This window comes from Numida meleagris, chromosome 2 (assembly GCF_002078875.1).
Source record: "Numida meleagris isolate 19003 breed g44 Domestic line chromosome 2, NumMel1.0, whole genome shotgun sequence".
In the NCBI taxonomy this organism is placed as follows: domain Eukaryota; kingdom Metazoa; phylum Chordata; class Aves; order Galliformes; family Numididae; genus Numida; species Numida meleagris.
Genome location: NC_034410.1, coordinates 130,597,009 through 130,623,869, shown reverse-complemented (window position 1 = coordinate 130,623,869; position 26,861 = coordinate 130,597,009). Strand labels below are relative to the sequence as shown.

The 26,861-nt window shown below is 36.0% G+C and overlaps 1 protein-coding gene across 3 annotated transcripts in view; it reads left to right on the top strand.

The window, feature by feature from the left end:
- NUDCD1 (NudC domain containing 1) overlaps positions 1-23,148 on the top strand; it is a 29,282-nt gene extending 6,134 nt beyond the window's left edge. For all 3 annotated transcript variants that reach the window (XM_021387479.1, XM_021387480.1, XM_021387481.1), the window contains 9 exons: positions 1,159-1,313; positions 4,862-5,047; positions 6,465-6,648; positions 8,294-8,479; positions 11,239-11,446; positions 14,200-14,344; positions 15,886-16,011; positions 18,051-18,210; positions 20,235-23,148. In XM_021387479.1, the coding sequence (XP_021243154.1) occupies positions 1,159-1,313; positions 4,862-5,047; positions 6,465-6,648; positions 8,294-8,479; positions 11,239-11,446; positions 14,200-14,344; positions 15,886-16,011; positions 18,051-18,210; positions 20,235-20,527 (1,643 nt within the window). In that variant the 3' untranslated portion in view covers positions 20,528-23,148. The remainder of the gene's footprint in view (positions 1-1,158; positions 1,314-4,861; positions 5,048-6,464; positions 6,649-8,293; positions 8,480-11,238; positions 11,447-14,199; positions 14,345-15,885; positions 16,012-18,050; positions 18,211-20,234) is intronic.

Below are 26,861 nucleotides of genomic sequence, written 5' to 3'. Positions count from 1 at the left end.
ATATATATATATATAATATCCTTATATTGGCCTCCCTATGCTATGGGTCTGAAGCTTACTCATCATGGGCTGACAGTTCACTTGTAACTTTCTCAAGGGTTTTTCTTGTTATGTGAAGTTTGAAATAAACTTTCTACAGGGAAACTATGGATCCTGGGATGTCTGTAGTGGAGACTGAGTAGTTCCAATCAGTTTGAGACTATTTTAGAAGGATAGGCTAGATCTTTGCTATTGTCTTCACTTGAACTTGGAGGTTTTCTCTACTTTGAGAGGTTGAAATTACTCAATCTCTGTATAGATGCAGAGTAGGAGGAAGGAGTTGCAGCTAGTTTAAATAACTTGCTTAGTTTTACGCAGATAATTCCAGCTAAGATCACTGCTAGCTGAGGAGTTGTTTTCAGTTTGCTCAAGTGGGTGGTTGTAAGTAGCATGCTTCCTATCCTGAAGAAGGTACTATTATTAGTGAACAGACTCTTTCAGATAGAGAAATCTTGCATTGAAATTGTGATGGTGTCTTGGAGATTGCTGGAGATTTCTTCAACCTCAGTGAAGGTGCTAGAAACATACTTTTTCAGTAATGACCATGTACTAATTATGCTTAGTACTGTCTTAATTGTTTGCTTTGTAGGTGTTGATAGCATGATTCAAAGTTTAAGATTATGAAATTCACATAGTTAGAAGGATATTTCTTTTGTCCATTGTTTCCTTTAACTTACGGTTGAGCAGAATTATTTTGTTTTCTTTAATACAGTGTATATATCAGGAATGATTTGTGGTCTTTACAAGTAGACTTAAAAGTAGGTTTTACAAGGTCGTTGCTTGTGTGCTTCCATTTTTGCGAGGACAATTGACAAATCAGAGATACCTCAGCAGATGTAGGGAAGAGTCAGGGTAGGCCACTATGAATGGTAATGGTTATGAGGTTACCCTGTGGTGAGTGATTGTGGTGACCTTCAGCATGCAGGACCTGCTTTCCAAGTTCATAGTGATATTGTTTGTTGTTTAACTACGTATACATAATGTATTTTTCTTCAAATAAACTAGGCCTATGGGCTACGGATGAAAGAATTATTTTAAAATTATTAATTTAAATGATAATTTATTAAATTATATATTTAAAAGCATTCTTCAAATAATTTCTCTCTTTTATTTTTCTAGCTGTAGCAGAAGTGAAACTTCGTGATGATCAATATACCCTTGACCACATGCGGGCTTTTGGCATGTATAATTATCTTCACCTTGACTCCTGGTACCAGGATAACGTCTACTATGTTGACCAGTTTGGGAGGGTTATGAACTTGTCAGTGACTCTGGTAAGCAGAAGCTTATTTTTAAAGTAATTGAATTTGAATAGGTGGGGATTGATAAGATAGAAAACATGTCAAGGAGAATCCAGATGCAAAACTGGAGGGGGAACTACGGCCAGATATAGAGGTAGATTGACAAAAATGGGGTTTACTAATGGAGATGAAAGATTTTAAATGAAAATTTCTGACATTTTTCATTAATGGTATTTTACGAGTATTGCACTACACTGATACTACGTGCTATTCCTTTATGGGGAAGATAGACATATGGTGACAAGCTGAAGAAAAGAGCAGATGCTTCTTTTCCAGTTGCCAGAGGTTCCTCCGCTATTTTGTTTGTTGTTAGTCTGTTTGCTAATTTGAAAATCCAGTCATTGTAGATAGAAGGGCAGAAAAGCTGTGTGATTTAGAATTATTAATGAAAGCATTTGTAGACTAATAGCTTAATCTGGGTATGGCTGGTTGGAGACAAAAAACACTTGTCGCCCTGGGCAAATTCAAAATAGAGAATAAGCTAGACCAAGTCAGAAAAACATAGCAGTTCTTTAGCTTTTTAACGGTAAAATTGACTGTCTTACACAAGTCAATTTTTCTGAGGCATTTGAATGCTTAAGTGCACTGATTTCCACTGCAGAGCCATTGTTTCTTCTGGAATGGAGAAAACATGGCTGCATGGATACCAAGTTTCTGGTATATACAGTTGTAATCCTTGGTCATTAAGGTACAGAAGACTTATCCATGGCAATTTTACAGCTATCACAATGTCTTCTTAACTCTGATGTGTAATGTAGAATAAGATTATTTCACTGATGATTTTGACTTGTACCCTATTGAGTAATAAAGGTGTACTTACAGTTTTTTACCATAAAGTATGTGGGTTTTTTTGTTTTCATGATGATTTGACTCAATCCTTGTGAATCAAATACACCTTCATCTATCAAGAGTGAAAGAAAGTCCAGAACTGTATAGTTATTATCTAATTTGAATAATAGTGCTTCATTTATAACCAGTTATTAGTCTCCTTGGTGACTTTCAAGGCAAGGCTGGATAAGGCCCTGGGCAACCTGATCTAGCTGTGGTGTCCCTGTTCATTGCGGGGGAGTTGGAATAGATGGCCCTCAGAGGTCCCTTCTGACTCTAAGGATTCTAAGATTCTATTAGGATTTTTTGTTGAGAAAGGTAATAATGTGTAGATGCTTCCTAAGATAGTTCTGTCAATTACTGATTCAAGGCAGCTGTTGGATTTTTTTTTCAAGAGAAAAATTTTCAAGGAAGTTACATTTTGTTGGTGTACTATTATGCTACCAGAATGTCAAATAAATGGCTGCTATCTTGTGTCCCAATATGCAGTACAGTGCTGTTTTGTGAAATAAATGTATTTGCATATGTATAAAAAGGAATTTCTGTTCAGAAACATCAACAAGGCTTCTCATCTCAAATGTGCCTGTGCATCTATTACTGAAATCTATGTTATAAATAATATTGTTTTAAGTAAGTATAGTTTACAAGTTAACAAAAGCCACTATTATACTGAATGTATTCTCTTTAGCAGAAGATGAGACAGGTTAATATGCTTATCCTAAATCCAAACAGAAATATGTTTTTTTTTTTTAACAAGTAATTATTTATAGTTCTGATACCTATTTTTCCTGCAAGTTTGATTTTTGCTTGCAGGTATGTTGCAGTTACACTTAAATGACAAATTCATCTTGCAACTTTGGTGTTTAAGAAGATGTCATCTGTTAATGTTATGTTGTAGTGCCCAAAACTGTACTAAGTGGTTGAGGTGAGGTCACACCAGCACAGAGCAGAGCGGAACAGTTCCTTCCCTGGCACAGGTGGCAGTACTGGGCGTGATGCACTCTGGGGTATGGTTGGTCCTTTTGGCTGCCAGGACACACTGCTGACTTGTATTCAACTTCAGTCAACCAGAACCCTCAGATCCCTTTCTGTGGGGCTGCTCTCTTGCCTCTCATTCCCCAGCCTGTACAAAGGCAGGTTTACCCTGTTCCAGGCGTAGAATCTGGCACTTACACTTGTTCAGCTTTATATAGTTGATGATTGCCCAGCCCTCTAATTTGTCAGCAGCTCTCTGCAAAGCCTCTTCACCCTCAAGTGTTGACAGCTCTTCCCTTTTTAGTATTATCTGCATTATCACTAATACTAGTGAGCAGCAAAGGAAGAATATTATAAGAGTATTTTCTTTCTTGCCTTTTAGGTGGGAGGCTTTGTGATGTGAAGATTTTTTTAATTAAAGTTTTCAGAATTGTTGACTCCTGACGTTCTTCTTCAATGTTGATAAATCTAATATGGGCTTTAGGAGATTAAATGATTGATAGTTGATAGTTTTTAAAAACAAAATTACATCCAAAACTATTTGAAGCTTACTGTTATGATTCACTTGAAGGCTGTCAGAAGTGTGGTCTTTTGTAGTGTTGCATAGTGCAATTCACAGTTCCGGAGCTGAAGCTTTTTCTTTCCATGATTTACATTCTTTTTTCCTATTCACAGCAGTCATACAGCTTGTTACAGTGGAATGCTTTTATTTCAGAAAATACTGCCTTTCAGTAAAACCGTAAGAAATTCTGGTAGAAGATGAGGAAACCAAAAGTGCTTGGGTGTGGAGTGCGTGTTTTCTCTTTGTTTTTAATTCTTTCATTCTCCCTTCCTGAATGTGTTCTAAATTAGTCGAATAACTGAAGGGTTGTAGGGATGCAACTAAATCCACAGAGTGATCCTGAATGCTACTAGTAATTAAAAATCTAATTTGCATATTTTCTATTGCAGATTTCAGAATTGCCCTTGTGCCTTTTCGTAGAGAACAGTAATCTCTAATACGAATTCAAGTAGACCCAACAGACAAGCAGGCTATCTGTTTGTCATCTGGTCTTTTTTACCGATGCTTATTAAAATGGTACTTACCCAAATCCAATTTATCTAGCCTAACTTTGACCATGTTCTAAATGCATATCAGATTTTAATAACATTTGGAAAATACGATAGATTTGAAATCATCTCTAATATGATATTCTCAAAAAAAAAGTGTATGTCATGCTTGCATGCACAAATGTGCACATTCTGGGTTATATATATGTGTGCAAGTTGAGTAAGAAAGAGGGTTAAAGTTTGTTTTAGTTTAGAAGTCAGTGTAAATGAACTTTTTTAGTGCAACTCCCTGGCTTTTATTTCACTTAAGGTCTTCAGATTCTTTTGGGGATTAAAATTGTGTGAGGTGAATGATAAATTAAACAGGAATCTTAGGAGAAAATAAGTAAAAATCTTTTAAATGCAAAATGTAAATTAGTGCTGTGAAACTGAAGGGAAAAAAATGGAGTGTTGAAATATGATTACAAAACACGTATATTTTCAGCAAACAGATTGAATACTGAAATTTTACCACCTTTTTCACATATGTGGAAGCGATGCTTGCCTACCTACATTTTTCCAAGTAGGCTCTGTTACATGAACTGGCGATTGCTGTTGAGGTATTTTATTCTTAATTTTTTTCTAATGGTGAAATTGATAATTACTTCATAAAGTGACTCTACTTATAGGACACTGCTCTGCAAAAGCCAAGAGAAGTTTTCAGGCTACCTACAGATTTGACAGCTTATGATAATCGCCTTTGTGCCTCAATATACTTCTCATCTTCCACATGGGTTACCATTTCTGACGGAACAGGAAGACTATATTTAATTAAATCAGGCAAGCGTGGAAACGGTGCATCGGAAAAGTGGGAGGTAAGTCTTAAAATGACATACTTAAGCATTGTACGTTTACCAAATAACTCTTACTCCTGCATTTAATATTAGAATCGCATGCGTATAATGTTATGAAGAATTAAGCTTTCAATCCTAACTCTGTGGCATTGATATAGGATTGTGTCCAAGCATGAAAATAATTTAAATTATTTCTTTATGTGGAAAAAAAAAAAATCTGTGAAATTTGAATGTTTGAACGGAAACAGCCTTTTGACTGAAAAAGAATCTGTTTAAACAGAGTGTTTCTAAATAGGTGACTATGCACCTGTTAAGCTGAACTTCTTCTAAGAACCATTTTTTCCTTTTCCCTTCCCTATTTTTATGGGTCCACCTAGGTTTTCTTTCCACCATTACTTGTGTTATATTTCCTCTGACCTGTGGAATAATAAATATTTTTAAAATACCTGATATTATCATCAATCAGTCTTAAAAAGTCTTAAAAGTGCGTCCATGGAGACTAAGATAAAACCTAAACAAAACTGATGATTAAAAAGCTTTGATAATTAGCCCTGAGGGCTTCATGCTGAGTAGGTATAATCTAAATTGTAATATTTCCACATATCTGGGAGAGAAAATTTTCACACTGTACACTTAGCTCCAGAAAATTATTGGTGCTTAGTATTTTTTTACTTAACTTGGTGGTTGTAACTGAAGCGTATGTTTCTCATGATTAAATAGTTTACAAAATCAGTTATTTTAAACCATTTTGAGAAGGAGTGTTTCTGATATCCACAGAGCAGTAGTGTTTCTGTAGTAATAATGCTATTTGTTAGTTCTACACAACAAATATAGTTAAGGAACATTTCTGCTTCAGCTACTATAAGTTTTGGTCAGTTGTTTTTCTTTATTTCTGAAAGATGAATTCAATATTAAATTACCACATTTTTCATGCAACTTCTTAGTTAGAGGACGGTTTTCTACGTAGTCAAGGAGTTTTTAATATTGGCAGGAAGTCAAATGTAAACCTGGAAGATTTCAGCATGGTGGAGTAGCTCCTTCCCTGATATAATTTGAGAGTTCAGTCAAAAAGAAGCTGGTTATCATGTGCTTTAATGCAGACGTTTTTGTAATGCAGACATTTTGCAGAGTTTTGTGCTTTATCCAATGGACCATTTTGACAATTCTATAATATATGGAAACAATAAGAAAAATATTTCAGAACAGTTTCTTGATAGCCAAAGAAGGAAGTGCCAGAAATACATAGAATAGTTCTGTTAGAAAGAGACCTTCAGGGAACATCTAGTCCAACTGTGTGACCACTTCAGGACTAACCAAAAGTTAATGTGATTTGTGGCAAGCAAATTTTAATTGATTTAATGTTCACTGAAGCCTTTCACTGCCTCTTGAGTCTTTGAATTTTAACTGACTGACTTTTTACTGCCATTCTGTCTTCCAGATTGTGTTTAATGAAGAACTAGGCAGTCCATTTATTATAGCACACAGTGTTTCATTTGTAAAATCTGATAAACATTCAGTAGCTGTGCTGCTGCTTAGGGTAGAAAAAGATGAACTGGACACAAAAGGAAGTGGCTTTCATATTACTTTGGAATGGGTTACATTTGTGGAGATGAGTAAAGCAGGTGAGTGTTTTACATTAATTCTAGTGATGGGTAAGGAAAAAAACCTAAAACCGAACAACAACAAAAAAAAAACCAAAAAAAAATGCAAAAGAAAAGCAGCTGTTATGCTTTCATTCTTTGTTTTGGATGTTGATTGTTCCTCAATTTCTGATATTTCCATTCCACCAAAACTCTCATCAGGTTTTAAATAGGTAATTTTTCTTTCATTTTGAGGTCAAGTTCTCACTCATTGACCTACAGTATGACAAACATTTGGAAGACAAGAAGGAGTAAACTTTTGCATATGTGTAGTTAAGGTAATTAGAAAACAAGCTAAGAACGTTACTCTGCAACATTATGAAATGAAATTCCCATTTAGCTCTGTCTAGTAAAATCCAAGTTCAAGAAAACTATTTCCAATTAATATACCTTGTACTTTTCAAAATATTGTGTGAGTGCTTAATTTCCCAGTACAATGTAGACATACTCGATATGGACATCTGTCTAATCTGAGGTAATCTGTTGAAGCAGGTTCCTCAGTTGCCTGAAGTCTTCTAATTGTATAGACGACATCTTGCTCTGCCTTGGATTAGAATGGCTATATCTATTCTGTGAATAGCTCCCTTCCCACACTTTTTAGAAAAGAGGAGGGGGCTTTAACTGCACACTGCCAAGGACCAGAATTACATTGTAGACTGGTTCTTATTCCTTACTCCATTTCTAATTTTTATCATATAAGATAATATGTTAAGGGTACCCAAATTACACCTGGTTTATCCATTATTTGTGTTATACTGTGATGTTCATCTTTCTGTAAACTTAACACTGAGGTCAGGACACTTTGGACTATTAGAGTGGTATAGAAGAATTTTACCGTCATGATCTGATCTTGTCTAATATCTCTACTAATAAATTCCTGGTGTTTTTTTTTCTTTTTGTTTCAAGTGAAGTTGTATTCACAAGTACAGCAAATCCTTTTAATGAAGAGATGAAAGATATATGTGAAAAATCAAACAATTATTAGAGATAATATTATCACCTGTCAGAATTTTATCACATTGTTAGTTAATTGCTAAAAATTCATTTGTACAATATGTTGTTAGAAAAAGTTGATCAAATACTGACAACTCTTGAGTCCAGTTAGGTTTTAATTAAAGAAGAACAAACTTTAGAACCTATCACTTTACCTCTGTTTTAAGTCATCGGTACTTGTGTTTGGGAGTGCAGTAGGATAAGGCACAGTCCTTGGTGCCAGTAGCGAACAACTAGGACCTCCTCAGCTTTTGTAAAACGCAGGCCTTCAAAAGTGAACGTAGACATTTTCCATTATGAGTAAAGTGTTATCAGAAGCTATGTCATTGTTTCCTAAGCTTTTGTATCAGCTCTAAAAATATTTGGAAGGCCTGTTTGTACAGAGACTGAGAGTGGTTTTGTGAATTGCTGGGCTAGCTGTAATTAAAGAAGACATCATAAGAAAAAAGGACAATGTTAAATTAATTTTGGGATCTACATATATGCTAAAGTCCCTGGAAAAGATATTTCCTTTTAAACTACTGTTATTTAACTTGTAGGATTGCTTAGCATTTTTAAGTGTAATGAGGTTCTTGTACAAGAATTTCATTCTCCAGAAAAATATTACTGCTCAATTTTTTTCTTCATTTTATAGATGAACATAAATATGAAATCTGCAAAAGGAGAGTTTTACAAGGAAAATCAGTACCCCATTATGCAGCAATAGAGCCAAGTGGAGATGGTCTAATGATTATTTCCCACAAACCATTCAAATTTGTACTAGAAGAGGAAGAAATTTTAGAAGAAAATGACAATAAGGAAAAGACAAATGAAAAAAAAGGTAAAATTTATTTGACAGGTTATGATAGATTGCTCTCTGTTTTGGCTAAGAAAAGAGCTTGTTTGGAAATCTAGTAAATGATAATCTTAGTATCTGTCTTAAATTTTTTTTCCTGATTTATTTATTTATTTATTTATTTATGGACAGGTGCACTTTAATGTGTTTATTTTCTTCCTGGAAAGTTGTACTGTTATTCCTATATGGGAAACATTTTTGAATAGGAGACACAAAGAATTTATTTTACCCAAGGATAAAGGTATTTTGCCAAGAGAACTGTACTTATTATCTGCTAACAGTTGAGTTATTTAGACAGAAGTTAGACTGCCTAAATTCAAGCATCTAGCTGAAGTACTCAAATGAAGAAGTTAGTCTTCCTAGTTAAACAAAGGACATGGCACCCAAACAGTTGAGAGTGAATGTCCCCCAAGGAGTTTTTCACCAGAAGGATCTCCCTGATGGGTAAATTACTCTTGCCTTTCAAACAGCAGTAAAAAACTGTTTGTTTGTTTGTTTTAAGAATGAGAATCTTTTCAAGGTCTCCTGTAAGAAAGAAGTTTAGAAAAAAAAATAATCGACTTCAACAAAAGAATTCTGTACTGTCAAATCAGAGCAAAATGAAGTATGTAAAAGCCTATTAATAAAGTTAAATTTTAATCCTAAATGTCACTGAGCTCTGTAATACGTATATTTATGTTGCTGCATTGAGTTATTTCCAATTTGATTTTTGTTTCTGAATATGAGGGGTTGGTTAGTGAACCTATTTTAACTGAATAACACTTGCACAATACTAGCTCTCAGCAGAGTTCACGTAATGTGTATGTGTGCACATATGTTGTTTCCCAACCCAGAATGGCCATCTGTGATGCGTGGAGCAGCAATATCTTGAGAGATGTTATGATGGCACAAAAATCTAATGTCAGAGAAAGTACTGAAAATTGAACTTCTATTTCAGAGGGAAGTCTGTTTCCTCTTTAAGAGAGAATTTGTCTTTTCATAAACCTAGTGTAGGCTATTGTTTTAATTGCATGGTTATATAAAATTGCAGGCAAGATAGCTACCAAATAATGAAACAAGATGTGCTGGCAGTAGAACTCTTACATTTTTAGAAGAGATTGCAATGATGTATGAACTATGAAGGTGGTTATGTTACTCATTGGTATTTTGGCTTTTTGCTTTGTTCTTTCCTGTTCTGCCCTATACATGCTTTTTTTGCTAATGAGGTAGTCTAGAAGGTAGTGCAGAGGAAAAAAAAAAAAGTCTAGGACATTTGCTTTGGTCTCATTCTGTTTTCTTATAAATTAAGACCAGATACAGTCTGTGTCAAAGGTAAGAATTTTGAAGGCTATCACATCTCATCTTAATATAGTTTCTGTGAATCGTATTTGTAGCGTTTGTGACTAATCCATTGCAAACAGGAAACTCATGGTAACAGGCAGTAGTGTCAGCAGCTGTAGCTCTGTAAGTACTCTTACATGATCAACCAAATATTGTACTGTGACAACATGGAGAGCTTCTAAAGAATTTCAGAAAATGAGTCTATCCATACTTTACTTTTCCTCTAAATTTGAAGGAAAATTTAAAAGAAAATGAATACACTTGGAGTTACGTTTTCTGTGACCATATTTTGCACTACCCAGTCATGCTGTCATAATCTTCTTTATGGAATAGAATACTTTCAGTTGGAAAGCACCTACAAAAATCTCCCAAGTCCAACGGTCAGGACTATTTTGCGGCCAATCCAAAGTTAAAACATATCAAAAGCATTATCCAAATGATTATTAAGCATGGGTGGCCACACCAGCCACCTCTCTAGAAAGCCTGTTCCCATGTCTAACAACCCTCTCAGTAAAAGCTTTTTCCTAATTGCTAGTGCAGCTTTGAGGTATTCCCATGTATCCTGACACTAGTTGAGCACCTCTCCACTTACCGTTCTCAGGAAATTGTAGAGAGCAGTGAGGTGACTCCTCAACCTTCTTTTTTCTCCAGGCTTAACAAACTCAGTGTCCTCATCCACTCCTGACAGAACATGCTCTCCAACCTTTATCCAGCTTTGTTGCTCTCTTAAATGTTGCTCTCTGCTTAAATATTTCTCGAAGGAGGGCAGTTGTTCTTGAAGTTTAATAATCAAGGTAGGCATCAGGCAGATTGTAAACCCTGAAGTAAAAGTTTCTACCTCTTGGCAGGCAATTCTATTTCATTCTATGTCAAGAGAGGCAAATGAAGACAACTAGGTTTTTTGAAACCATTTCTGTTTAATAGTCAGTGTAACTGAGTAAAATAGATGAGGGAAAAATATTCATGTTCCTGAATGGCATATACTTCTGAGTGTGGAGTAGCTTGTCATAACTACTGCACTACTGGTGTGTGTTTAACCAAGTTATTGATCATTAATGCTTCTGTGTACTGAAATACATTTTGAATATCAATTTCATCAATAAACATCAATAACCATAGAGTAATATTTTGTGCCCATTGGATAACCATCAATAACCGTAGAGTAATATTTAGTGCCCATTGGATAACTCCATCAGCATATTTGAGTATAGACATTAATAGAAGTTGTTTTCCAGATGGGTGACATAAATTAACTTGATTGCTTAAAAAAAAGTTTCTAATAATCAGGATATATTTTAAGTAGTAGAAGTTAATTTCCACTCTTTCCCAAGTCTCAGTTTTGTCTCATCCAGCATTACATGCAGTAGAATCCAAGACAACATTTTTAATCTAGTTGGTATTTTGCTGTGTGTTTTCAATTGTAGACCCTCTCTATTACTGGCAACAGACTGAAGATGATCTGACAATAACAGTTCACATTCCTCAGGACATCACTAAGGAGGACATAAAAGTACACTTTTCCCCTGACAACATATGTGTTGCACTGAAAGACCAGCCTCCTTTGATGGAAGGAAAATTACATTCATCAGTGGACCATGAAAGCTGTACTTGGATAATTAAAGAGAACAAAAGGTGTTGTATATGATTTTAAGATTTACTATTGCTAGGAATTGATTTCAAAGTGTGTATCATATCTGGCTTTTGGGTCTCGTGGGAGTTGACTTATTTATTGCTAAACACTGAGCTTTTCCTTTGAAGGATTTACCTGCTCTGCTGAAAACTGCTCATTGGCTTCTGCAATTTTGTCTCATTCCTGTTTCTTTAGCTCATTATGAAATTAATTCCTTCTTATAGTTAGTTAGTTACGAAGTTACATGACAAGCTATTTTATACAATGACATAGAACATCTTTTTCAAACTAAAAAAATCTTTATCTCACAAAAAAGGTATTACATATAACTGTCTTCATATTGTCTGGCTATCAAAGCAGGAAATTCAAGGCTTTCCATTATTGAGCTGTGAAGCAGAGTTCTTTGCAATATTAGAATACACTGGTGCTTATAACTGTAGTCTTCTCACTATGTTTTTATATGCTTTGCCTGTGGTTACTGGCAGGCAGAGCTAATCATAGAATCATTATGCTTGGAAAAGTCCTCTAAGATCATCTAATTCAACCATCCACCTACCACCAATATTGCCCACTAGACCATGTCCCTTGGTACTACAGCTGCCCTTTCCTTAAACACCATCAGGGATGGTGACTTCACTTTCCTGCACCACCCATTCCACTGTGGTGTTCTGAAGTCTTCAATTGCCTTTCTAAAACAATTTGTGGTGTGCAGTATTGGCAATTAACACGTACATGTTTGTGTGATTACCTTGTTTTTTTTTTGTCTGAGTATGATCTTGTCCATTCATTTCCAGTTGATCACAGAGTACAAATGAATACGTAAGTTATTAAAAGATTTCCGTAAAGATAATTTATCATAAAGTCATAAAACTTCTGAATTCAGCAAGTAAATTTAGTAATATTTTGAAGTACTAAAGCAATTTTTTTTCCAAATGTATAGGGGGAAAAAGGTATCTAAATATTAAAATAGCTTAGTAAGCAGAGTAACCTTAATTGATTCAACATGTTTTTTTTTTCCAGATACAGTGTACGATTGATTAACTTGCCTTCTACCCTATTGTTTGTGTTGATAATTTGTACTTCTGCTTTCCACAAACAGAAGCCTTTTTTTGTTGCTATTTTCTGTAATAACGAGAAATTCTTCAGTCTATAAATTCCTTATTAAATTTTATTTTTCCTTATTTATCCTTATCCTTATTCCTATGTTTCCTTTTATTCTATCTTCCTTCTTAAATTTTATTTAATTTTTAAATTTATTAAATTTTTCTTCGTTGCAGTTCGTTGCATTTTCTTCATTGCAGGGCACACTTAAATACACCACAGTGTTCTGCCACAAAGGGCACTGACTGAGAGCTGTACACTTAAATACTGTTATACATACTGCTCTTGATCCTTCTACTTACAAGATAAACTGAAAGCCTCTGCTTATCTTTTGCAGTTGTACTTCTCTTTGTTCTAATTGATCAAAACAGCTGGAACTGAAATACCATCTATGTGGTTCAAAATAAGGCATCAATTGTGATGAATGATATGCATTATGTGGGTCATGGAAAACTAATAGTTGATTCACTTTTCTGTGACCTTGTTAATCTTGTACCTTAAGCCCTTACTACCCTGTAAAAAGTATGCTGGAATTTTTGTAGAATCATAGAATTGCTCAGGTTGGAAAAGACCTTCAAGATCATCAAGTCCAACCACAACCTCACCATGCTACCCTAACTCTAACAACCCACCACTAAATCATGTCCCTGAGCACCACATCCAAATGGTTTTTAAACACAGTCAGGGATGGTGACGCAACCACCTCCCTGGGGAGCTTGTTCCAGTGCCTAACAACCCTTTCTGCTAAAGAAGCTTTAGCAGCTTCTGTTGTCAGTGACATAGTGGCTTTTTGTTTCTGTGATCACATCTTTGCCTCCTGATCTTGGAAAAATTCATACATTTTACAGTTTGTAACTCCACGCATCATTTATTTAGCAAAGGAGTATGCGTCATTATTTAAAAGTCGTATATTAGTGTTGTAAATGTTCGATAGGGATTTGTGCATAGGTCTGCAGAAATCTGATACTGAAATGCACTATTATTGCAAGATAAGAGTTGTCTAGGTTCTTTTGGTATTCTCTTTGTAATATTTATTCATCTAGACACCTAAATATTTCTTACTCTCCCCCCCCCCTTTTTTCTCCTACACTAGTTGCAGATATTGTTTCTCTTTTGATGTACAATTTTAGATATGAGTACAAGAGGTAAATAATTAATGGTGCTCTAGTATTTCTGGGGTTATAAAATACAAATGTTATTGTTCTAGATGTTATAAAAAGGTCATGTGCACTTAGCAAGTGCTAAATATGACTACCTAGATTTCAAATAAACCACTGCATTTTTGCACCACACTGCAATGCACCACAGTGCAATTTTGTTTCTCAGAATAGGTCATCATCACAGTATTTAAAACACTTTCATAAAACTACTTCAGAGGAAACTGCATTTAAACTGAAAACTCTTAGAGTGCTTGCATGAGTACATTTTATTTGACTTTCAGAAACCACTTGTACTTCCTCTGGGTTTTTTGTTTTTTTTTCTAATGAATATTTTCAGTTAGTATAGTTTATTTTTTATAAGCTGAATTCTAATTGTTTCTGTTGTATGGTTTTCAGTAACAATTCGGTTTTCAGATGTACATGTAGAGCTTTTTTTGACTGTCATCTGAGAAAAGGATTCATATATTACTTGTTGCCTTCTGTTTGCATTTTAGCTTGGAAATTTTTCTAATTAAGAAAAATGAGGGACCACGGTGGCCAGAGCTAATAGTTGGTGACACAAAAGGGGAATTCATTATGGATTCTTCCCAGTGTGCTGAAATAAGCGAATCTCTGATGCATCTGACCTCTGAAGTAATGGTAAGATGTTGAAAATAAAACATTTAACATTTTTGCACATTCGTGTGTTATTTGATATCCAAATGACATGGCTCTTCACTTCATTTACTGTTCAGAATCCTAACCCTACATTGGTTTTTGTCTGAGATTGTTAACAAACTAATGGCACTAGAGTTATGGCTGTGTTTTGAACTGTAATATGGTCGTAGGGGACTGAATTTAGCATACGTAATAGTGTCTGCAACAAAACATAGAAGTTTTATTAAATTGAAAAACAGATTTTGTTCCCACCACTTGTTATGGACCAATTTAAAAGCAATTAATTGTTTCTTGTTTATCAGTAGATCAGCAGCAATTTTATGCTGTCTTTCTAGAGATGCTGTGCTTGTCTTACATTGACTGTGAGTGTAAATGACACACTTTCCTAAGTTTTTTCCTTTTATAAAGGCATGACTCATGAGCTTTCTGGCATGCAGTTAGAGAGAAAGTCTTTACTTAAAATGTAATTTTGAACTGCTATTTGTTTGATACTTACCATTGTGGTTTAATTAAGAATTGGCATCTCATCTAAAACTTGTGAACTACGACTCCCTCTGGATCTTGATTTATTACTTTTGGATTACTGCTTTTTTCAAGAAGGCTGGGAAATTATTGAAGTAAAATCTGTTTAGTGCTAAATTACACTCCTTTCTCACATGCTATTTGTGGGCAAGATACTGTAGTATAGTTTCTGAACTTCAAATTTCTTTGCTTTTGCAACTTGTTTTAAGAAGATTTTTTTTTTGTTCCAAGTTTTCAGTTTGTGTGCAGTCGTTAGTAGTTAGAAAACGAAAACAATAAAAAACCTAGGAATCTGTTCATTTAAGTAAATGTTCAATATTTAGTTTCAGTGAAGCTTGTGCTATGTATGTATAATAAAAGCATGGATTCTTTTCAGTCATCTCAAGTGTTTATGATAATGCTGTTTACCTGGAAGCTTTTTTTCTAAAGCTTCTTAATAAAAACAGTAAATCATAAGCCATAAAAAATGCTTGACAGAGGAGAGTTGAACCACAGCATTTATCCTCAAAAGTGGTACATGCTGTGTTTTAAGTCTTGCACATTGGCCTGCAGTATATGATGCCTTTCATGTTTTCTGTCATTTGAGGAACTTTCTTTATTATTTCTTACTGTCAGTTTTCTTTAAACTTCGTTTGTCTTAGTAGCTACATGCAAGCAAACAAAAACGCACAAAAATAACCCTTGTGCTGAGCTCCTTTTACTTTATGGGCTGATTGTAAATAAATGTTCTTACTAATCAACCGAATGGATGCAGAAATGAGCGCATGAACTCAAGAGCTCCATGGAACTGAGCATTAGTGCCCTGTCTAATCTTTCTTTGTACATTGTTTGGCCTACTTTTTCAGACTATACTAGCTGTCAAAATGGTGTCATTTGTCTTGTCCAAGAAGCAACATTAATTCATAATTAATAAGAAAGTGTACATTTGTGTCCTCTGTTAAATGTATGTATAGAGAGAGAGACTCAGATTTTCAGTGTACTTAATTGTCCTTTTGTTTCAGAATCCAGATCCTGAAAAGGAAAACCCACCTTGTAATGCACAAGAATTAGAAGAATGTGATGCTTTTCTTGAAGATGGTGCAAGTTTGTGCAGATTTGATGGTGATACCTTGAAGGTTACTCATGTAGTAAGTGCTGCAAATTATTCCTGAAATATTTTAAAATATTCATTTTTCTGATACGAAAGGTGAATTCTTTTATCAGAACAAATCCTTGAAACCACGTAACATGGTGGCAGAAACATGCCACCCACTGCCTCACTGTGCTCACATCCACTCTTTAGTCTCCATAACCGTTCAGCGAGCTTTCATGAATGCCAATGGGGTCCATTTTTTTCCGTCCGGAGGAATTCAGTGATACACCTTTGCTTCATGCACATTTCCATGCCAGACACCAGTTTGTCAGAGTGCCCCTCTGCTGCCATCTGTCACACAGCAACAATATGTAATGGGATATTGTCAGGGAAGGTTCAGCCTCTACTGCCGTACCGACAACATCTGCCTCTGACATCATGGGCTGACATTGTAAAATAAGAAGCATTGCTTTCAAAATCATTTTGATACAAAAGGAAGGCTGCTTTTATCCTGATTTTAGATATGTATATATACTTTCACAAACGAGCCATTTGAAAAACCAAGGTATGCCAAAATAATGATAAAATGGAGTCCTTTACAGGGGTGTAGAATTCTTACTCGTTCCGTACCTCACATTTTTCTTAGTTACTTTTTGTATAGCCTACTAGAGAGTTTCACTTCTTTACTAAGTTACTGCCTTTACTGCAGTTAGGTTAGGACTTGATCTGGTCTGTTGCCGAAAGGAGGAAACTAAATAATCATTTGAGAACGCTGCAGATTAAGTTGATTTTTTTTTCTGTTAATTTGTTTTTTGAAGCTGTCTCTCCTAAGATTTTTTTCAAGATGTCTCTGTGAGCACTGGTGTTGCACCTCATCACTACCTTGTGTCATTTAAAGTACGTTTAGAACAACAACCTCTGTTGTACAAAAAATGTCATAGGTACAGAATAAGATTCTGAATCCTGATTTCCCTTTTCCTCATAAAACTCTAAAATATGTGTTGAGGATACATCTTTCAGATTCAAGTTTCAGGTCGCCTTTCTCCTTTTCTCCATCTGAAAAGATGTGTGCTCACTACTTTATGAAATTATAGAAAGTTCAACACACCAGTGCTGCATAGACCTTTTATTTTCACATGAAAAACCAGTTATTGCAGCAAGCTCAGTATCCTTAAAAACTAGCTTTACTCTTTCATGATGGCAAACTCTAAAACTTCTACGTTTCATCTGTTAATTAATAAAACTAGTAACGTTGAATGCAAAATATGTCTTTATTAATAATCTGCTTCCATACATGTAAGAGAATATTTTGGAACGTAGGCTGGGAAGTCAGAATATTGTGGTATTCAGCCTGTACATCGGTTTTCCAAATCTGCTTTTTGATAAGCAGTTGTTTTAAGGGTTATTTGTGTCACAGAGAAGGAACTTTTGCTTCCTCAATTGTTGAGTAATTGAAGTTAGTATTTATTGTGAAGGTAAATTGGGATAGGTAGATACGCTTGTCTTGCCTTTCTTACGATCATTCCTGGTGAATATAAGTGCTTAATGAATGTTTTTGGCAATCTAGACATGTTTCATGAACGGGGTGCTGATCTGAAATTTAGTAATTATTTGAATTATTTGATTGTGAGCAAATAGAAAACTGTTGACATTTCATGATTTTAGTATTCTAACTAATCCTTTTTCCAGAGCTAATCAACTCTTTTTTTTTTTTTTTTTTTTTTTTTTGCATAGAGACAGTATTTCCTTCCCTCTTGGCAATGCAGGAAAAGAGCTTTGATTAAATAGAGAGAATAAGAAGTTGTAGGTTAGAGTCCTCCATCCTAGAAAAGCATTTCTACACAAAACACTTATTCCCGTTTGCTTGTGTAATGGACATAATGTTTCCTTAATTGTTATCCCAAGCAACAATTACGTGTGTTTGAAATGTGTTAGCCACCTGTAGTATACTGAATTGTTGATCAGCATAATGTGTTCAAACATTTTATCAACTAGCCAACATTAAGCTGTTGAACAAGTAACTTTGGCAGCGGCTGTGACAGAATCTATTTATCCTTTGAGTAAATATTTTGTTTTTCTTTATTTTGTTTTCAGATTAATCTTGGAAGCAATCAGTATCTTTTCTCAGTTGTTGTGGATCCCAAAGAAATGCCTTGCTTCTGCCTGAGGCATGATGTTGATGCTCTTCTCTGGCAGCCCCACTCTGATCAACCACAAAACATGTGGGAACACATTGCAACCTTTAATGCTTTAGGTAGGAAGCTGTGATATGTGTTATACTCCTCTGAGGCATTCCTGTTTCAATACCCAGCATGGCTTGTGTTGATATTTCACTTAATTAAATTTGAATTAACAGTTACTGTAATTCTGTCACGTAACAGAATGCTAGCTTAATTTTAGAAACAGTAGAACATCAGAGTTGTTTGGGGAAAATGAGACCATTGAGACCGTATACAGGATGCAAGCACTGTATTGCACAGGAAAAAAGGAGAGTTCCTTGGATAAATGAATTAGATGTAATAAGGATTTGTAAAAGCACAGTCAACACCTTAGGCACAGAAATAATCAGGGAAACGGTAGCAGTTCATTGATGACACGTCTGGTTTTGTATGTGTTTATGGTAAGTGGTCATTAGAATTTTCCCATGTAATTGTCTCGGGTGATAAGTCTGAACAATTGGAAATGATTGTTTAGTGTTTATTCTGTTATAAGAACTAGGAACATCAAATTATGTTGATTTATAGTAGGTTCAAAAGAAACTAAAATAAATACTTCACATAGGCATCTTTATGCAATGAAACCTTCTGCCGTAATACTTTGTGGATGGGAAAATCACAAATTAAAAAAAATAAAGTCAATCATGACAGGAAAAATCAATTGAGAGCATAACTGTGCCAGCTATTCTTGCACTCCGGCCTAGGAATTTTGTTTTAGCCATTGCTGGAAGCAGAATTGATAAGCTCAGAAACAGAAAATACTGATACAGGAGTAATAATCGCTGTATCTGAGAAAGCAAAATGGTCTGTCTGGCCCTGTGTTGTACCTATTAAGTAATGAAGATAATAAAATTTCATTTAAATTACTCCAGTGCAGAATTTGTCCACTGTGACAGTTGCAGTCTTCATCTTCTCTAGGTGTGGTCTGGACCCAGTCATTTAACAATGTCATGAGTGTGCTAATTTATTCTCTCCATCCCCTAACTGCGTTTTTTGACCGCATCACTGTTAGCCTGCATCTAAAATTAAGGGGACAATAAGCTGTTTAGTTGGATAATTGGATTTGTTTTGGGTTTTTGCAATTTATTTGGTTTTGTATATGAATAATTTTTTAAAGTAGGATGTTGTTTTCACTTAAGGCCATATTAAGCTCTAAATATTTTAGTTTTCTAACAAAAGAGATTAATTTCACAGTTTAATCTTTGTTTACTTGTTTCAAATTTCATTATACTGGAAAAAAATAGATACGGACTAAGGTTTGTTTTTTTTTTCATATTATTGCTTGTTTCAAGTTTCTGTGCTGACTTTTAAGCAATGTTTTCATGATGTCTTTCTATTGTTTTGAAAATAATTATATATTTAAACTTTTTTTTAAATCACCATAGGTACAAAAAGCTCATCTACTTCTTTCTCCCTATTTACAATCATTTTTCAATATTATATTGAAGTTTACTAACTAGTTTACTTTGTACTATCCTAGTTTGCATTTTATATGCCAAAGATGATGTTATCAGCTTGTTTATCTGCAACCAAGTTTTGAAGTGCTTTGCAAGAACTAATACTAATAATGAGTATTTTCTTGGTTAAATAGCTACATTTCTAAAACCTACAGTATTGATTGTATTGGCCAAAACAATAATAGTAGTGCTCTTTTCCTCTATATTTGTTTCGACTTTTGGAATCTGTTTTTAATTAGCAATACAAAGAAGATGAATGATTATTTTTTTTATTTATTTTTCAGTCCAAGTGTTCCTCTGTAGCGAACTCTGTTCCTCTGTATCACACTGATCATTTTGAGAAAGTTGTCTCATGTCAAGTTCTTGTGCACCCTAAACCTACTAGATGTGTGGGGCAAAGAGTTGGAAAAAGTACTGTGCAATCACTGCTTGGCTGTAGACAAACCACTTGTGTGTTACTAATCCTGTTCTAGTCACAAATTCAAAATTTTCTTAGTAATTGCGTATTATTTTTGATGCTAAGCTTGATTTTGACAGCCATTTCAAGTGTTATTGATGTCAATATATTATATTTCTCTTTCTACCTATCTTTCTGGGCTGTGCAGGTTATGTTCAAGCATCAAAACAAGACAAGAAGTTCATGGCTTGTGCCCCAGACTACTCCTATGCTGCTCTTTGTGAATGCTTGCGGCGAATTTTCATCTATCGCCAGCCAACTCCTCTGTCCACAGTTCTCTACAACAGAAAGGAAGGAAGACAAGTAGGACAGGTTGCTAAGCAGCTAGTAACAACGCTGGAAGCCAACGATCCGATCTTAGGCTTTCAAGCTACAAATGAAAGATTATTTGTTCTCACAACAAAAACCTTGTTTTTGATAAAGGTGAATGCTGGAAATTAGTTAGTATATTTTGCTGTAGTTTGTTTATTCTTGTTAAAGAAATGGCTAAGTGAATGATCTGAGGAGTTCAGTACATTTTGCTGAAGTTTAAAAAGGAGATATTTTACAGGGGAATCAGATTTTTTCATTAGAACTTACCTGTAAGTCAGTGAGAGTTTTTCAGCTTCACTGTCACTGAACTAAGCTTTTTTGGAGTCAAATAAAAATGCCTTGCGTGCTAGCAGCTTTCTCAAAGCAATTGTCAGAGAATGCTGTTTGCGTAAGTGAATAGATTGATACATTTCTTTTGCCAGTGACTGCTTGCCAGACTTCTCAAATTTGAGAATTCATTTCTGATTTTAACTGAGAGTTTTACCTCTGAAAAAAGTAGTCAGATAAAGAAAATACAGGCGTGTGTTACAAGCATATAGTGTGCAATGTAAAAGAATTGTGTGTCAGAAAAAAAAAAATCAAATTCACATACTGTTGGCCAAAAATAATTTAACTCAAGTGGAATAATTTCACTGTGTATCCAAATCAATAGCGTAAAATTCTGTGGCTTACTCATGTTTGTAATGGAATCTATTCACATTTTAAGACATGCTGGAATAACTACCAGTAAAATTTTCTTGAAACCGAATAGGAGTGAATGCACAGCTGGTGATGATATGATTGAGATTACCATAAGGCTTTCATTCGTACCATCCAATGTGTCATTTTCATTTCAAGATGTACTTAAGTGACTAATTTGCAATTAGAAAATAGCTAACAGAAAATGCACCTGCATTGTAACCTGAGATGGGAAACTTAAAGATTCTACTGCTGCCTTAGATCGCACCATAAATAACATCATTTCTTAACCATTCTTTACCCAGTACACAAGTCCAAATATGGTATAAGTCCAATGTAAGAGTGCACAGGCTGTGAGAATGCTTTAAAGTTGCTATTTACCAAATGGGTGGAGAATTTTACTGAAAAACTGTTCTTGAATATTTCTTTCTTATTTTGAAGCGACAGCGTCAATAGAATTAAACCAAAAAGGGTCAGTTTTGACAATTCCACCTCTTCTCCATTTTTTTTCTCAGTTTGCTTACAACTCTATAGCACAGGATGCCTAATGAGTAGATTTTGTGCTGTCACAAAAGCTGCTATACTCTGTGATACCAGACCACTGAGACAAACACAGTGAATGTCCTAGTAGTTTGCATTTCTGTTAATATTATTTCCAACTTCTGCAAGAATCTATTGAGAAGAAAATGTTGTGTTTCTTATTATGGACTATCAAGTTCTTGATTTTGATTGCTTTCACTTGCCCATTAACTGCAGATTTGTATCAGTGAAATGATTAAATAATGTGGTGGGAAGTTAAGAGGAAGATGAGCAATTGTCTTGCAAAAAAAAAGGAAAAACCCTCCAAATTCAGCTTTTCAGGGAGCCTGATCTTTCTCTGCTTTATGTCATTATTATTTTGTATATTCATTTGTGAAAAGTTTTTTTGTTACCTGGGTATGTTAAAACAGATTCCAGCTGCGGACCTTCACTTCACATGCATTTTTGTTTGAACTGTCTTGGAAATACTTGTTTAAAAGCCTCCGTGAATGTATGACTGTTTCATAACTTTTGCAACTAAATTTTCATGTTGAGTAATACTGCCAAACAGACATGGTAGAAATCATGTAGCAGTCCATGCAGTTGATTACTTTGCAGCATAAAATAAGTGCATTGGGATTTATATGAATATTACTTAGTAACCTGAGTGTAGATGAGAATTTCAGGTCTTTATGAAATTCCTCCTTGCTGTGGCATATGTATCTGGAAACATACTTCTGTTGTCTTCTTGAACAGCTGAAACAAAGTCAAGTGAAATTATCAGCTCTTCAGAGACTGTGCTATAATATGTAATGACTAAAAATATGCTTCCCAAATGTGTCTGTTTTAGGGGAGTCATCGTTCTCATGGGAACAACTGAACATGGGGAGGTTCATCTCATGTTCCATGTTGCTTGTGTGATCGCGATTATGGTTTTCTCAGAAAGGATGTGTCAGTCTCTTTGATTTTGCTTTCTCTATGAGTTAAGGACATTGTATTATTTAAAAGATTTGCTGCCTTGAGGAACCTTTTGTGCTGTTGCACAGCAAGCTACTATAATTAAATGGCTGCAAGCCACAGGGAGATGCTTATTATCAGCGTTTCCATTTCTGTGTTCAGTTACTTTTAAGGCTTATTTGTTTAGCATACTATTGTAGGCATATTCAAAGTAGAGAAAGGGGATATTTAAGAGATGGTTTTCTGGGAACCATACTTCATTTTCTGTAAAATTTCAAGAAGTAAAATCCTACATTTTAAGACAGTACTTTCTGAGAGGTCCCAATCACAATCTGTTTACAGAATTTCTGAGAAACTATTGGACTATTAAAAACTTGCATTATTTATTTCAGTGTACTTTTGCAGTGTTTTACTTGGTTGGCTGTGCATTTGGAATGTATCCTGTATTCTTCCACAAGTTTAAATGAAAAAATATTAAATTTAATAATAAAAGTTTTTAAATTGTTTTAAAGGATTTCTGTTTATTTCAAATGCTCATCCTTCCTATGTTACTGAATCAAAATAAACATATAGAAATAAGCTGTTTCTTAAAATAATACTGACTGTGTTAAGGAATTTTCTGTTGAGACAAAGTTCTGGGGTGCACAGGCTGTCAGCTCTGTGGGGTTGTGTATGTTGCCAACACATGCACTGTTGCGCTCCTTGTTCATTTATTTGAAAACTCCTGTACTGTTTTTTAAAGTTTATTATTATTATTATCACGTTGGTTGTATTTTTCTTCCATGTCTCATAACTGCCAACATGTAAATTTATGGAGTTGCTGGAAGGTGCTGATGCATATTCTTGTCTTAAAGTGCACACTGCATTCTCTAATCCTTTGACTTTGCTGTATATAAGACCCACATATGTAGACAGATGTTTCTAAACTGAACTGAAGAGATTTGCACATCCCATCTCAACCCAAGGTTGCATTTTTGCAGGCGAGTGAAGAGGAGGAACAGTTTGTTCTGCACGTGTCTTATGTGAAAAAGTGGTTCTTCATTAATGAAACAGCAGATGCTGAGAGAGTAGCAGATAAAAGTGAAGCTTATATATATTTTTTTCAGTTTGCTGTGCTTTGTTTCAATAATGGCTATTATTACCACTATAACTTCTGACTTTGCTTTCTGTCAGTTTACATTTTCTGCTATCATTATGCTGGCCAGATCTTGAGCTGTGAGTGATGCTGGTTGTGCCTTTATGAGAACAGATTTAAGAACGGGAAATATGTTATGCAACAGCAGCTGGGAGAGAGAAGTGAGAAATGTGGGAGAAACAGCCCTGCAGCCCAGGAGAGGCCCATGGTGGAGCACGCTGTCCCCCTGCAGCCCATGGGCAGCACACTTGAGCTGATTTCTATGCAGCCATGCAGGAGCCCACAGTGCAGCAGTGGATGTGGCCTGAAGGAGCCATAGCCTTATGCCGTTCCCTCGGGCCCTGTCGCTGTCACAGAGAGCAGAGCTCAGCGCTGCCCCTCCACTCCCTGTGAGGAGCTGCAGCTGCCGTGAAGCCTCCCCTCAGCTCCTCTGCTCTGGGCTGCACAAACCCAGGTGTCTCAGCGCTTGTTGTACATCTTGTTCTCCAGACCCTTCTCCATCCTTCTTGCCTTCCTGTGGATGCTCTCTCATAGTTTTATGTCCTTCTCATACCATGCTGTCCAAAACTACATGCAATGCCCAAGGTGAGGCCACACAGTGCAGAGCAGAGTGGGACAGTCCCTTCCGAAGCTCAGTCTCTCTCTCTCTTGCGACACTGCAGAATTCCTTGTAGTTAAGAGCAGCAGTGCTTGTGTGTCCCTCTTGTTGCCTGCACCTCTAGCACCTCATCTGCGGGAGCCATGGCCCTGGTGGGAGGCAGCACAGACACGGCTTTCCTTCCTGGCCACCAGGTTGTTGTTGGGCCCTGCTGTCTGCCATTTGGTTAGAGGAGACTGTCACTTCTTGGGTAAAGACAATACTCCTCAAAGTGCCTGGTGCTTGTGGTGTCTTATTTGCTGTAGTCGTCTGCCCTGCATGGTTCAGAGCACAGCTGAATGCTCCTTCGGGTTGAGGCCATGGGTTTGAACAGCTTGGAGGGGACTGTGTGCAGCCTCCCCACACCAGCACTCTCATCTGTCTCTGTTTTGAGGCCATTTTTGTGCCTTTTACTGTGGCATGAATTAGAGTTCCTGTGATAACAGGACAGAATGAAAACTTGGAGAAACTGTTCCAAAGCAAGGTAAGGGTGCATTGCTTTTTAAGCTGTTTTTTTTTTTCCCCATTAAAATACTTGAGAGAAAACAGGAAGTATGATTGCTACTAACTGAGAAAAACATTCACAGAAAGATGAGGGTATATTTTAAATAAATTGAGTATCATGTGTTTATATGTATGAAAGTGTGTACAGAAGATGCGGAGAGAAACGAGCCATATGGCAGTGGGTTACAAGTGGCTGCACTGCTTAGGGAAATCAGTAACTCCAACCACTGATATACATGACCCTACTGGAATTCAGATGTTCATATGCTGGTGCTTCAAGAAACTGGGCAGAGAAATTAATAACCATTTGAAAAACAAAAAACTAGCCAGCATCCAGCTGAAAAAAATGGAGAGAATAAACCCTTAAAAATGACTTAAAAAAAAAAAAAAGTCTGAGCTTCTACTAAGACTCTGAAATATGTTGCCTTTAGCTACTTTAAAAGCATCTGTCTTCTTACAGAGTTTTTCATACTCTAAAAACATTCAGTTAATATCACTATGACTTCTGTAATTACTGAAGCGGAGTTGAAGATTTTTAAGAACCATCACTCTTAACTGTTGACTTCAAAATACTTGCTTTCTCCCTCATAAAATACAGAAACACATTTATAATACAAAGTGCCTTCCTTCCTTTTCCTTCCTGTGTGTCTTTTCTTTGGCAGAAATACATTCTTTCAGAAAAGAAATGTAGGGGAAGCCTCGCACGCAGGGATATTAGAAGCAAAGCTTTGTGCAGCATTCTCTTCAGGACAGCTATCCACAGGAGCACGGGAGTGGTCAAAAGATCGTTCCGGGTGGGTTTGGGCATCCTGTTAGCAATGTTTTTGTTTCCTTTTGGTGTAGAAGTTAGCCTGAAAGCTTGTTTCTCTCTTTGTCAGGAAGGACTCTGTGGTGGCTGCTTTCCCTGTAACCCTGCGAAGTTAGCCTTAGGAGGCACCTGCTGAGGGATCCAGCTGACTCTGCTGTTGGAGCTTATGTTCTCGCCAGGGTAAATGTTGAAACTGCTCGTTACAGCCCTGAGGTGGGAGCTCTATGGGGAATATCACAATGGAGTGTAAATGCCCTGGCCCGGCAAAGCTATGTGACAGTATGCTGGTTTTCACTTCAGCCAAGGGCTGTGAGCCATAGCCTGCATGAATTGGATTTTTTAATATTGTTTTTCTCGAGGAAAAGAAAAAGAAACATAAATCTAAGCAGTAACTATATTTCACGTTATTTAGATTTATTCTGAAGGAATATTAAAAATCCCATCATATTAATGTCAGAGCAGTAACACTTGATTTATATGGAAATACAATCAGATGCTAGATAAACAAAATTAACTGACTACCAGCAGCATTCGGTATCTCCAGTAACCCAAACAAGCAGCTTCAGTAAGTACATCAGTGAGTGATCAGAGAAATTACTGTCCCTGTGTAGCATTAGCCAAAGGTAAGGACTGATGCATGGGAGGCCTCTCCTGGCCCCTTGCAGCCTGAAAGGCAACCCAGAAGCGCTCCAACCAGCTTCTGTTGTATCTCTGAAAGCAAAAGCCTGTGATTTATAAAGTCTTGTCTCTGCCTTTCACCATCCCTCATCAATGAAGTAAGTGGAAGTAAAGCCAATGAAGATTGAGTGTCCTATATTTGCATTCACGTTTCTCTTCTGGCAAAGAAATAACCCTGGCTTCCCTAAATCCAGCGTAACACATTTGTTTGATCCCTTTGCAGAGAAAACACTGTAATTCAACACTGCAGTATGCTAAGAGATTTATAGTTTTAGTTGCTTTATTTTTGTATAGCTTATAGTTTATAACTTACAGTTGTTTTAACTTTTATTTACAGGAGGATTTTAAGAAAGACACCAATGTTATATTCCTGGAGTGCATTAAAAAGAGCCTGGCAAGCACGTTGAAGGAGGTTCTCCACCCCTTCTACTCACTCTGCTCTAGTGGGGCCACATCTGGAGCACTGAGCCCAGTTCTGGGCTCCTTAGTTCAAGAAAGACATGGAACTTCTAGAGACAGTCCAGTGGAAGACCACAGAGATGATGAG